This window comes from Muscardinus avellanarius (genome assembly GCF_963383645.1).
Source record: "Muscardinus avellanarius genome assembly, chromosome: 14".
In the NCBI taxonomy this organism is placed as follows: Eukaryota; Metazoa; Chordata; class Mammalia; order Rodentia; family Gliridae; genus Muscardinus; species Muscardinus avellanarius.
In genome coordinates this window covers 91408428-91422258 of record NC_137800.1, presented here as the reverse complement: position 1 = coordinate 91422258, position 13831 = coordinate 91408428, and the positions used below count along the sequence as shown (strand labels likewise).

At 57.4% G+C, this 13831-nt stretch overlaps 1 protein-coding gene across 1 annotated transcript; it reads right to left on the bottom strand.

The window, feature by feature from the left end:
* Positions 1-1425: 1425 nt before the first annotated feature.
* Positions 1426-9340, bottom strand: MAPK13 (mitogen-activated protein kinase 13; the record flags this gene model as incomplete). The annotated part of the gene is made up of 12 exons (XM_080709738.1): positions 1426-1508; positions 1730-1906; positions 2005-2083; positions 2242-2321; positions 4130-4201; positions 4288-4402; positions 4502-4549; positions 5339-5368; positions 5502-5610; positions 7887-7945; positions 8743-8872; positions 9222-9340. 12 exons carry the CDS (start codon positions 9338-9340, stop codon positions 1426-1428), a joined length of 1101 nt encoding a protein of 366 aa, XP_080565864.1.
* Positions 9341-13831: the final 4491 nt, after the last annotated feature.

The window sequence follows — 13831 nt, the reverse complement described above, 5'->3', positions numbered from 1 at the left end:
GAGCTATACTCTAGCCCTGTTTTTTATTCTTTTTTTTAATGGGTCTGGGGATAGAACCCAGGGGCATTTGACCTCTGAGCTACACTCCCTGCCCAATTTTTTATTCTTTCTTTTCTTTTTTTTCTTTTTTCTTTTATTATTATTTTTATTTTTATTTTTATTTTTGTTGGTGGTACTGGGGGTGGAACCTAGAGACTTTCTACCTCCGGGCTATACTCCCAGGCCCATTTTTTATATTTTATTTGGAAACAGGGTCCCACTAAGTTGCTGAGAGCCTCACTAAGTAGCTGAGGCTGGCTTCGAACCCGCGCGATCCTCCTGTCTCGGCCTCCCAAGCGCGGGGATGACAAGCATGGCCACCACGCCCGGCTTTATTCTTTCTTTTGAAACAGGGCCTCTGAGCTGCAGAGGGCCTAAGTAGCTGAGGCTGTCCGCGGACTGCGGTCCTCCCGTCTCAGCCTCCCGAGCGCTGGATTGCAGGCCTGCGCCACCACGCCGGCTTCCGCAGGCCGGCTCTTGCTTCTTTTCTTGACTGCTCCTCCCAGCCCAAAATAACCCGAAGGCGGCACTCGGCCTCCCTCGCCAGCTTTGGCAGCCAGGTGCCCTGCGTGCGCAGTCACCAGGCCGGAGCCCAGCCCACAGGCCCTTCCTTGAGGCCACAGGGTGAGTAGGTCTCACATCCCCGCCTCCTGGGTCCTCAGAATGTGACTTGACTTGGACAGAGTCTGCAGACATAGTTAGTGGGATGGAGGGTGATCCCTGGATCAGGGTGACCTGGAGTCCTTTCGCAGTGGTTCTTTTTATTTTTTAAACAGTTCTTTATTTTTTGTGGCACTGGGGATTTAACCCAGGGACATTCTACCTCTGAGCTATACCCCAGCTCTATTTTATTTTTCGCTTTAAAAGAAGGTCTCACTAAATTGCTGAGATTCTCGCTAAATTGCGGAGGCTTGGCCTCAAATCTGCAACCCTCCCGTCTCAGCCTCCCAAGTACTGGAGTGACAGGCATGCACCACCATGCCCGGCTTCCCACCAACACTTGGATCGTGGACTTCTGGCCTCCGAATCTGTGTGAGGATCAATTTCTGTTGTTTAAGCCTCCTGGTGTGAGGTTGTTTGTTACAGCTGCTCCAGGGAGCTGGGGCACATCCGTGGCCACAGCCCCGCCTGGCTTAGCTGGCTCCTCTCAGCCCCGCGGGTGCTGGCAAGGGAAGGGCCCGGCACTGGGTGATTCCCCCACTCCTGATGATCGAGCTCTGTCTTGACTGGCATCTCCGACTTTACCCTCTGGGCCCGATGCCCGCGCCAGGGAAAGGCACTGACCTCCCTCGGGAGGCTATATTCCAATAGGGCTGAGGCTTGAGCAGTGAGAAGTCCCGGGCTCAGTGGGCAGCAGTCACAGGCTCGGCGGGCCGGGCGGGCCGGTCACTGCAGCTTCATGCCACTCCGGCGCCGCGAGTCTTTCCGGGCGATGGGGCTGAAGTTCACGATCTCCTTGTAGATGTGCTCTGGGAAAGATGGGGGGCGTGCGCTTGAAGGTGGGGGGTCCTGAGGAGGGAGCCCACCCCCTGCAGACAGTGGGCAACAGGCTCAGCCCAGGAGAACCAGGCATGCATGGAGATGCAGCCACTCGGAAGAGGGGGAGTCTGGGAGCCAGGTGAGCCCACCAAGGCCACGCGCTAAGCCTGGGTGCCAGGAACACGAGGACGCTGGAAGACCCCAGTCTTACGTTTCCACTCATCCACCGTGAGTTTCTCATGTTCTAAGGAATCGTCAAATGGCTGCTGGGCCTCTGTCTCCTCCTCAGGGTCCCGGAAGGGCTCGAAGAAGGGGTGGGCTAGGGCCTGCGAGGCCGTCAGCCGCTTGTCCACGTCCAGCTCCAGCATCTTCTCCAGCAGATCTGTGGCTACAGCAACAGGGCCGTGGTGAGCCTCGCGCCCCAGCCCAGCCGGGGAGCCCGCCCGCAGGATAGGTGGGGGCCAGAGCAGGCGGGGAGGGGCTCACCCTGTGGGCTGGCGCGCGGGAAGAGCTGAGTAAAATCCTTCTTAGGGCTCTGCGGCAGGGACTGGATATAGGATTTGGCCTGGGGGACAGAAAAGCATGGGGCCCCTCAGGGCTCGGGGCTCAGGTCAGAGCAGGAGGGAAAGCTCTAGTGAGAGTCCCTCCTGGGCCCCTGCCTGGCCTGCTGGCTGGGTCAGCCACACACTTGGCCTCCGCAGCGCAGGCCCTGCCACCACCCACCGCTTTGTCGTTCAGCTTCTGCACAAACTCCGTGCCCGGCACCCCGGTCACTTTCAGGATCTGGGTGAGCTGGTCCAGGTCTGTGTGGCTGGTTAAGGTGCAGCTTTGCTCTTTGCTGGGCCCTCTCACCCGCCCCGCCCCCAGCTGCCCACGTGGGAAGGAAGGGTCTCCTGGCAAATGCTTCGGGGAGTGTGGCCTTTCCAGACCTGGTCCCACCCTGCCAGCTGTCAGCCTCCCGGTCTCTCCCAGGACCCTCATGCTGGCAGCTGGGCCCTACAGACCTGCCTCTGCATCTCCTCACCAAAGGCCAGCCGGCTTCTGCACGGTAGCATACTGAAGGGATCTATTTTTATTATTTTGCATATCTGCATTTTAAAACTATTCTAGCTGGGTGTGGTGGCGCAGGCTTGTAATCCCAGCATTCCAGAGGCTGAGACTGGAGCATCAGTGTAAGCAGACAGCCTCAGCTACTTAGCCAGGCCCTTCGAAACTCAGTGAGACCCTGTTTCAAAAAGTAAAAAGACTAGAGCCGGGCGCGGTGGCACACGCTTGTAATCCCAGCACTTGGGAGGCAGAGACAGGAGGATCCCACAGGTTCGAAGCCAGCCTCAGCTACTTAGTGAGGCTCTCGGCAACTTAATGAGACCCTGTTTCTTTTTTTGTTTTGCGGGTCTGGGGATGGAACCCAGGGGCATTTGACCTCTGAGCTACACCCCCTGCCCTATTTTTTTATTTTGAAACAGGGTCTCACTGAGTTGCAGAGGGCCTCACTAAGTAGCTGAGGCTGTCCGCAAACCGTGATCCTCCGATCTCAGCCTCCCAAATGCTGGGATTACAAGTGTGCGCCACCACGCCCGGCTTAGTGAGACCCTGTTTCTAAATAAAATATAAAATAGGTCTGGGAGTATAGCCTAGAGGTAGAAAGCCTCTGGGTTCCACCCCCAGTACCACCAAAAATAAAAATAAAAAGACTAAAAAATAGGGCTGGGGCAGTAGCTCAGAAGTAGAATGCCCCCCTAGGTTGCTTCTCCAGTACTGCAAAAAGTAAAAAAATATTATCCTACAGGGTGCGGTGGCACAGTACTTAGGCCGAGACAGGAGGATTGGAGATTCAAGGCCAGCTTCAGCAACTTAGCAGGACCCTGTTTCAAAATAAAACATAAAGCAGGGCTGGAGGAATAGCTTAGTGGTAGAGCATCCCTGGGTTTAGTCCCCAGTACCACAAAATGAATGAATAAATACAATTAAATAAAAAGGGCTGGGAGCATAAATCAGTAGTAGAACACCTCTGGGTTCAATCCCCAGTACCACAAATAAATAAATAAATAAATAAATAAATAAATAAATAAATAAATAAATATGCCAGCTGTGGTGGTACGCTTATAATCCCAGTATTTTGGAGGCTTGAGACAGGAGGATCCCGGTTCACAGCCAGCCTCAGCTACTTAGGGAGGCCCTTTGCAACTCAGTGAGATCCTGTTTCAAAGTAAAGAATAAAAAATAGGGCTGGGGGTATAGCTCAGAGGTAGAATGTTCTTGGGTTCTATTTCTACTACTGCAAAACAACTATAACAAAATGTGATTATTCTACAGGGAGTATGTGTCACTGTCTACTAAGAAAAAGAGCTATTTAAGCCAGACATGGTGGTGCATGCCCGTAATCCCAGTACTTGGGAGTCTCAAACAGGAGGATGGCAGTCAAGGCCAGCCTCATCAATTTAGTGATGCCCCCTGCAACTTAGTGAGACCCTATTTCCAATAAAAATAGGGCTGGGGATGTAGCTCAGAGGTGGAGTACCGCCGAATGAATGAATGAATGAGTAAATAGGCGAGTTATTTTGTATGTGGCAGGAAGGAGCCCCTGCACTTGGTTTCCAGCACAGGATACAATCTTTCCCCTTGAACAGAGTCTTCCCGGTCAGCATCTCTGCCATGATGCAGCCCACAGACCAGATGTCCACTGCGGAGGGAGAAGGGAGGGGAGGGGCCGTCCATCAGACCAGGCCCAGGCTCCCAGGACGCCCACCGGCCCACGCCACCACTGACCGGTCTGGTTGTAGTGCATCCAGCTGAGGATGACCTCGGGGGCCCGGTACCAGCGCGTCACCACGTAGCCGGTCATCTCTGCATCCGCATGTCGCGCCAGCCCGAAGTCCAGGATCTACGGCTCGGAGAGTGCAGGAAGGAGGAGCCGGCTGAGGAGAGGGCGCTCCCGAGCAGCCTGCCCCACGCCGCTGCCTCGCCGCCCCACGCCACTCACCTTCAGCTCACAGTCCTCGTTCACGGCCAGGTTGCCTGGCTTCAGGTCCTGGGGGCAGAGAGGGAGCCCGGGCTGAGAAGCAGAGACACGCCTGCATGGCCTCCATCCCCTCCCTTCCTGCTGGAGGGCGCGCTGACCTCGGCCAGGGCCCTTCCCTCTCAGGCCTCGGTGTCCTCCAGCGGCTGGTCTGGTTCTGCAATGTCCCCGGCCCCAGGGGTCCAACTTGCCAGCTCAGGGCGATCGTGTGGGCAGCCATGCCCCCAGACATTCTCAAGAACATGGAGACCCTCCCACACGCCTCCAAGGCCAACGCTGGGTCTGAGCGCTCATCCCGAGTCCGAGATGCCTCCTCTCCCTCCGTTTTATGATTTTGGTACTGGGGTTGAACCCAAGGGTTTCCACTCTCTGAACTATGCCCCCAGCCCTTTTTCTGTGTGTGTGGTACTGGGGTTCCTGGAAACCCTTCTGCCTCTGGGCTCCACTCCCAGACACCTGTTTTTTTATGTTTTTATTTGGAAACAGGGTCTCTTAAACCAGCAAGGCTGGCTTCGAACCTGCACGATCCTCCTGTCTCCGCCTCCCAAGCACAGGGATTACAAGCGTGCGCCACCATGCTCTGCGCCCCCAGCCCTTTTGAAACAGGGGCTCGCTAGGTTGCTGAGGGCCACGCCAAGTTACAGAGGCTGGTCTCGAGCTTGCGGTTCTCCTGTCTCAGCCTCTCAATTACTGGGATTACAGGTGTGTGCCATCATGGCCGGCTTCTCTGCCATTCCACACTCCCTGGCTGCCAGGAGACCCCACTGCCCCAGGAAGTGGGCCCCAAGAGGAAGCACTCACCCTGTGGACAACCCCAGCTGAATGGATGTACTGTGTCGGGGTGGGAGAGAGAAGGGGAGAAATCAAGGCTGCACCGCAGGCTCAGGACCCTCCAGCCCACCCGGGCATGCTGCCCACCCTCCCAAGCCCCGAGTCCCCTCTGCCACCCGCCACCTCCGCCCACCTTAAGACCTTTGAGCATCTGGTACACCAGGTACTGGACCTTCTCCTCGCTGAACTCCATCCCCATGATCTTCTGCAGGTCGGTCTGCATGAAGGGCATTACCAGGTAGCTGGAAGGAGCGGGGACCTCTTGGTGCCACTCCAGCCTCTATTGGGGCTCCTGGCTCCCAGCCTCCCCCAGGGCCGGCTGCCAGGTTGGCAGTCGCTGGATGGAGCCAGGTTCCCGCTCTTCAAAGGTGCCCTCTCCCTGCCCTCCGTGCCCTGCAGCACCACAGAGGCGGGTTAGCAGCCTCTGCCAGTGCCTCCTCCCCTGAGGACCATGCCCGCTGAGCCTGCTGCGTGCATAGCCACGCACCGGCCCCTTGAGAGGAAGCCAAGACCTCAGGCTCTGGGGGTGGGGGAAAGTGGCTGAGCTCTTGTGCTCTGGCAGGACTCTGAAGGGCCAAGGTCAGCGAATGGTAACTGTTACTCAAGGTAGTAACAGCAGAATCCCTCCACAAAAAATAGATTAGAAGCAGGGCGCATGCTTGTAATCCCAGCATTTGGAGGCTGAGACCGGGGATCAAGCTGAGGACAGCCCCAGCTCCTTAGTGAGGCCCTCTGCAACTCAGTGAGACCCTGTTTCAAAATAAAAGAATAAAAAATGGGGCAGGGGGTATAGCTTGGAGGTCAAATGCCCCTGGGTTCCATCCCCAAACCCGCCCCCCACCCAATAGAGTAGAAAAGAAATAGTTCTGGTAAAAAAGGAGACATGATGGGGCCATCTTCAGGAACCTCTGGATGTTTGTTTTTACAGTACTGGGGTTGGAACCCAGGGCATTCTACCTCTGCCTCTGAGCTACATTCTTTTTTTTGTGTGTGGCACTGTGGGTAGAAAGAACCCAGGGGCTTTTCTACCTCCAGGCTATACTCTCAGACCTATTTTATACTTTTATTTGGAAACAGGGTCTCACTAAGTTGCTGAGAGTTTCACTAAGTAGCTGAGTCTGGCTTCAAATCTGTGCGATCCTCCTGTCTCAGCCTCCCAAGTACAGGGATTACAAGCATGTGCCACCACGCCTGGCTGGCCCTATTTTTATTTTTTTATTTTGAAACAGGGTCTCACTGAGTTGCAAGGCGCCTCCCTAAGTAGCTGAGGCTGTGAACCGCGATCCTCCTGTCTCAGCCTCTCGAGTGCTGGGATTATAAGCGTGTGCCACCATGCCTGGCTTAGTTTTTATTTTGAAATGGGGTCTCCCTCAGTTGCTGAGGGCCTCCTGGCGATTATGCTGGCCCAAGCCCACGCTGCAAGCCCAGAGCTTTCTCTGCTGAGGCCCAGATTGATTTGCCAGTGCTGATTAAACATGCAGGCGCTCAAGGCTCTCTAAGAGGGAAGGGCCCAAAGTCTTATCTTGCCCCCAAGGTCTGTTCTTCCTGCCCCTCAGTATTCCAGTCAGGAGCCCAGGCACCTCCCACCCGTGCCAGCTCACTCGGACACTGTATCCGGCCAGACACGACATTCACTTGGTGCTACCTGACCACAGGTCCCAGAGAGCCCTCGGCACCCCATCTCTGCTGCAGGCGGAGGTCCGAATCCTGAGCCCCCATCTCCGTGCCCCCCCCCCAGAGGTGCTCCCTGCCTGTGCAAAAGCACCCGTCAAATCCACCCTGACTGCATGGCCACTCTGCTCAAAACCTCCATGCAGCCAGACGTGGTGGCCCACACCCACAACCAGCAACTTGGATGACAGAGACAGGAGGATCGCAGGTTCACAGCCAGCCTCAGCAACTTAGGCCCTGTGCCATTTAGTAAGGCCCTGTTTCCAAATAAAAAAGTAAAACAGGGCCAGAGTATGATTAGAGGTAGGATGATCCTGGGTGCAATCTCCAGGACCATAAAAACACACAACAACCAAACCTCCACACTCGGGCTGCCCATAGCGGAGTTGGGACTCCAGGCCTGGAGCCGTGGGCTTCCCCTAGCACCCGGCATTCTCAGTATCGTCCCAACAGACCAGCCTCATTCGAGTAGGACACTAGCAAAGCCGGACATTTAGCCACTTCACTTCCTGGATTAGGTCACCCAAGCCTCAGGTCACACTCAAAAAAGGCCCAGGTCCCGAGCTACTCCTGGGTGAAGGGAGTTGGTAGGAACGCTGGGGGCTGGGGGCCCACCCTGGTGTTGGTAAAGCTGGGTAACGGCAGAGTAACTCTGCAGGCAGCTTCCTCGGGCAGGCACCCATGATACCCATGATGCCCCTGCCTCTCTCTCCACCCCTGGCAGAGGCCCCTTGACAGCCCAGGGACACCAGGATGCCGGGGCAGGAGGCCCCCCATCCAGGAGAAAGAATCTGGATGCCCCCCAGCTTCGTGGCCGGCAAGCCTTGGGCCCTTGTGCCCCACTCACAAGTCATGGAAGTTGCGCAGGGAGGAGGCCGGGGTGAAGACATCCAGGAGCCCGATGACCTGGAGAAGAGGTTGCCACTGAGGGCTGGGCCGCCATGGCTGCTTCTGCCCTCTCCCCAGTCTGCCGGCGCCCACCCGTCCCTGGCACCGACTTACAGCAGCAGGCAGGTCCCCAGGATGGAAGCAGTAGAAAGGGTGAGGCCAAGGAGGAGCCCCAAAGGAGGGGGAGGAGGTGGGGGGGATGGGGCGCTCACTGTGGTATGAGTGGGCTCAGACCAGAACCACAGGGTCCGCAGGGAGGGAGGGAGGGAGGACGCCTCTCCAGGCTCCCTGACCTCCGTCCAGCCCACAGGGCTGGCCTGCTGGAAGGGGATGGCAAGCCCTCTGACACGTTCCCCTCCAGCTGGGGACCCTGCAGGGAGGACCTGTGGTTCCTCTGGCCGCTCCCACCAGACAGGACAGCCCAGTGGTCACACGCTCAGGTCTGGATTCAAACCCAGCCCTACCACTCACTGACTGCACAGCCGGGGCTTTTCTGAGCCTCAGCGTGCCCATCAGTGACACCGGGAGCCGCTCCTTCCGGGTTATGGAGAGGGCTGCGAAATTAGCTCCCGCCAAACCCGCAGAGGAGGGCCTGGTGCTGCTGTTGGTAGCAGGATCCCCTGGGCCAACCTCGTCCCAGCTGGGCAGGTGCTCATAGACAAGCAATCACGCAGTGCCTGGCCTGCTTCCTCCTGACCAGCCAGCTGATGTCGGGAAGTGGGCAGGGCAGGCCCTGGCAGCCCTCCCTCCCCACCCTTCTCCCAGGCCTGCCCGGCCTCCGGCCTCCGGCCTCCCTGCCTCCCTGGCGTGCCTACGTTCTCATGGTGCATGTGCTTCAGCAGCAGGAGCTCCCGGTAGGCCCGCTTGGCGAAGATCTCCGACTGGAAGGGCCGGCTCAGCTTCTTGATGGCCACCCTCTCCCCTGTCCGCTTGTCGATGGCCGAGCTGTCGGGCGCAGGCAGGTGAGCGGCAGCCCCAGCCCACCCTCGCCTTGCACGGCGACCACCACCCAGGCGCGGACTGCGGGGCAGGGGACAGGGGAGGGGGCAGGGGAGAGGGACGGGGGGCAGGGGAGGGGGCGGGGGCAGGGGCAGGGGCAGGGGGCAGGGGAGGGGGCAGGGGCAGGGGCCGGCCCCGGCAGGCCACAGGGGCCGGGGGAGGGGGCCGGGGCCAGGGAGGGGGCCGGGGGAGGGGGCCAGGTCCGGGTCCGCCCCGCCGCCCCTGGGTGCCGAGCGCCCGGCCCCGGCCTGGCGTGTGTCTCCCTCGCGTCCGCGCAGGCGGGCTGGGGGCTCACCACACGGCGCCGTAGGCCCCGCTGCCGACGTGCGCCGGGCTCAGGTAGGTCCTGGGCAGCTCCCAGGCGGTCTTGTTGACGTCCTGCTTGTAGAAGCCCTTCTTCCGGAGGAGGCTCATCCCGGGCTCCGGTCGATCGCGGCGGCCCCGGCGAGCTGCGGCTGCGCTCTCGGCCCGCCCGCCACCTGCCGCCCGCCCAGGTGCCCAGGTGCCCGCCCAGGTGCCCGCCCAGGTGCCCAGGCGCCCGCCCAGGTGCCCGCCCCCGCCGCGGGACAGGCGGGGCGGGGCGAGAGGGCTGGGGAGGAGCCAGGGCGGTCTCCCGCCGACCCACACCCCACCCGGTTTTTTAAATTTCTTATTTGGCGATAGGGTCTCGCTAGGTTGATGAGTCTCACTAAGTTCCTGAGGCTGTCCTCGAACCCGAGATCTTCCTGTCTCAGCCTCCCAAATGCTGGGATTACCAGGTGCCCACCACGCCCAGCTCTAAACTCTTTGTTTTGAGACAGGGTCTAAGTGCAGAGGCCTCACTGAGTAGCTGAGGCTGGTCACGAACCTGCGACCTTCTGTCTCAGCCTGCCACGTGCCGGATGACAAGCATGCACCACCATGCCCGGTTCTCTCCCATTTTGAAGAAAAGCCAGGCAGCATATCATTTTGTTCATATTTTTTTGTATCTGTGAGTGATAAAGATAAAAACCCCACAAGGTCATTCTGTGTGTGGTACTGAGGATCGAACTCGGGGCATTCTGCCTCTGAGCAACACCCCCGGCCCTTTTGATTTATTGAGAGACACCGTCCCACTCAGCGGTTGAGGCTTTGCTGAATTCCTGAAGCTGGCCTCCAGCGTGATATCCTCCTGTCTCAGCTGCCCACGAGCTGGGATTACAGACGTGCGCCACCACGCCTGGCCCTTTTTATTTTTTTGGTACTGGAAATTGAACCCAGGGACATTCTCCCTCCAAGCTACACTCCCAAGCCGATTTTTATTTCTTATATAGAAACAGGGTCTCAGTAGGTCACTGGGTCCTCCAGCAAGCTGGGGTCTGCACTTCTGAGCCCCCGAGCCCTGGGCCGCAGCCCCTCCCGCACTGCCCTGCTACGGAAGGGTCATTTCAGGGCGGGCGGGGGAGCTGGATCCACGGAAGGCCCTGAAGTGTGGGCAGGGAATCCGTCTTGCTGGCAGAGTAGAGTAATAAGTATGCGAAGCTGGGCGCGTTGGCGCGTACCTGGGAGCCCAGTACTTGGGAGGCTTAGACAGGAGGACTGCAAGTTGGAGACCAGCCTCAGCAACTTATTGAGACCTTGTTTCAAAACAAAAAATAAAAAGCGGAGCCTGGTGACACACACGTGTAATCTCAGCATCTGGGAGGCTGAGACAGGAGGATAACATTCGAGGCCAGCCTCAGCTCCTTAGTGAGGCCCTTTGTCAAAATAAAGAATAAGAAATCAGGCTGGGGTGCAGCTTGGAGGTAGAATACTCCTGGGTTCCATCCCCAGCTCCACGAAAGAAAGAAAGAAAGAAAGAAAGAAAGAAAGAAAGAAAGAAAGAAAGAAAGAAAGAAAGAGGGAGGAGGTGTAGATCAAAAATAGATTGCCTGTAATCCAGCACTTGGGGGAGGCTGAGACAGGAGGGTCGCACAGGTTCGAAGCCAGCCTCAGCTACTAACTGAGGCTCTCAGCAACTTAGCGAGACCCTGTTTCCAAATAAAATAGAAAATAGGTGTGGAGTATATCCTGGAGGTAGAAAAGGCCCTGGTACCACCAAAAAGAAACAGATTGCCCCTGGGTTCCACCCCCAGTACTCCCCCCCCAAGAAATGATGAAATGATGCGATTAAGTGTATGGGATGCAAAGAGGAATCGGCCCCTCTGATACGAAGACACCTCTGTAGTGCCGCTGGGCTGGCCGTGTGCCGCCGGCCATTACTCAATGGGGCGTTTTACCCCGGCTCAGGAGGGTGAGAGACTTGTGAGTCAGTGCTGCCATTAGCCTTATTTAGCGATGAGGAGCCTGAGGTCCCCAAGGTGAAGTCACTTGCGCAGGTCACGGGGCAGGGAAGGGACAGAGCTGGTGACTGAGCTGTCCGGGTCTGGTGTCAACCCGCACGCATGGCCCCGAGGCGACGCGGTATCTCCACGCAGATGGGCCCTGGTCCCCAAAAGAAGGGCCTGTGCTATTTATGTATTTATTGTAGTGGAGATGGAACCCAGGGGCGGTCTATCTCTGAGCCACACCCCGGCCCTAGCTTATTGTTTATTTTTTTGAGGTACTGGGAATGGAACCCAGGGGCATTCTACCTCTGAGAGACACCGCAGCCCTATTGTGTATTTTTTATTTTGCAACAGGGGCTCACAGAGTTGCAGAGACCTCACTAAGTAGGATCACGTGAACCGCGATCCTCCCGTCTCAGCCTCCGGAATGCTGGGATGGCAAGCGTGCCCGCCACGCCCGGCTCGGCCTGTGTCCTAAATACCCTGCCTAACGGCCTCCCGAGGCCGTGTCTACTACCCAGCCATGTCTCCCTGGGTGCAGCCAACCCCAGGGCGCTGGATGTGTCCCCTGCCTCCCCTGGGCTCTGCTCTGGCCCTGAGCACCTGTGGGAGGGAAGCGCCGGGGTGGGTGCCAGGGTGCTGCAGGACTTGGCAGCACTAGCCAGGGCCCGGATTCGGCAGCAGGGTGGGCCCGGGGAGTCGGATTTGAGGCCGGGCTGCGGGCAGGTGAAGCTGTCCAGAGGGACCCGGGACCCGGGCCTCTCCAGGTGAGGTCCAGCAGGAAGTGGGCTTGCACCAGACCCTGGGTGGCAGCTGGAGCCTCTGTCGGGTGTCTCCGGGAAGCTGAGCTGGGGAGAGGCTGAGAATCTGGGGTGCTGCCCTGTCCGGCACCGGCTCGGAAGCCACTTGAGTAAGGGTCAGGAAGTGATTCAGGCCGTGGACTCTGCCGACACGGACCTCAACCTAGGGCCTCACTGGCCCTGTTGACTCAGAAGCCTGACGGCCTGGGTGGAAAGGCCTTGGGGTCCACCTGGAGGAATGGAGAAGGAGGACAGGGAGGAGGAGGACGGGGAGGAGGAGGGCAGGATGCTGACTCTGGAGCTCTGAGGGCCCCTGCTCCTTCTCCCCAGACACAACATGGCCGTGCCGCCCCTGGGCTGTTTTGCAGGGACAGGAGTTTGGAAAGAACCCGGCGTGTCCTTGCCAGCTCTGCCTGTACCTTCTGTGTAACCTTGGGCAGAGCTCCTCCCCTTCCTAAGCTTGTGGGTCCTCTGTGTAAAATGGGGTGATTTATTTATCTTTGTGGTACTGGGGCTAGAAGCCAGGGGCATTCTACATCCGAGCTATACTCCCAGCCTTATTTTGTAGTCTTTTAGTTTATTTTATTTGTGGGTCTGGGGATGAAACCCAGGGGCATTCAACCGCCGAGCTACACCCCCTGCCCTATGTTTTATTCTTTATTTGGAAACAGGGTCTCATTGAATTGCAGACGGCCTAAGTAGCTGAGGCCGTCAGTGAACTGCGATCCTCCAGTCTCAGCCTCCCAAATGCTGGGATCACCAGCATGTGCTGCCATGCCCGGCTTACCCTTAGCCCTTTTTACTTTTTTTTGGTGGTACTGGGGCTTCTGGAAGCCCTTCTACCTCCGGGCTACACTCCCAGACCTATTTTTACATTTTTATTTGGAAACAGGGTCTCCTAAACCAGCACGTGGCTGGCTTCGAACCTGTGCAATCCTCCTGTCTCTGCCTCCCAAGCGCGGGGATTACAAGCGTGCGCCACCACGCCCGGCGTCTTTTTACTTTTTATTTTAAAACAGGGTCAACCTTCAGTTAAAAAAAAAAAACAAAACAAAAAAACAGAGCCAGGCGTGGTGGCGCACGCTTGTAATCCCAGCGCTTGGGAGGCTGAGACGGGAGGATCGTGCAGGTTCGAAGCCAGCCTCAGCTACTCAGTGAGGCTCTCAGCAACTCAGTGAGACCCTGTTTCCAAATAAAGTATAAAATAGGTCTGGGAGTATAGCCCGGAGGTAGAAAAGCCCCTGGGTTCCACACCTAGTACCACAAAAAAGGGAAAGTCAACCATGGTGGCGCACGCTTGTAATCCCAGCATTTGGGAGGCTGAGACAGGAGGATCGCAGTTCCCAGACAGCCTCAGCTCTTGCTTAGTAAAGCCCTTTGCAACTCAGTGAGACCCTGTTTCAAAATAAAGAATAAAAAATAGGGCTGGGGGTGTAGCTTGGAGGTCGAATGCCCTGGGTTCCATCCCCAGTACCGCAAAAAAAAAAAAAAAAAAAAGAGGGGGTACAGAGAGGTCGAGGTGACTCCCCCAAGGCCACACAGCTCATGGACACTGACACCAGGACTTGGCGGAGGCAGCTTGCTGTCAGCTGGAGGCTGCTGTGCCGCAGCACTGCATGGGAAGGGCTGTTTTGCTTGTTGTTGTTGCTGGGGTGTGTGTGTGGGGGGGGGAGGGGGGTGCCTGGCATTGAACTCAGTGGCATTCCTCCCAGTTACACCTCCAGCCCTATTTTATTTTTTATTTTTAAACAGGGCCTCACTAAGTAGCTGAGGCTGGCTTTGAAACCCACGATCCTCCTGTCTCAGCCTCCCAAGTCCTG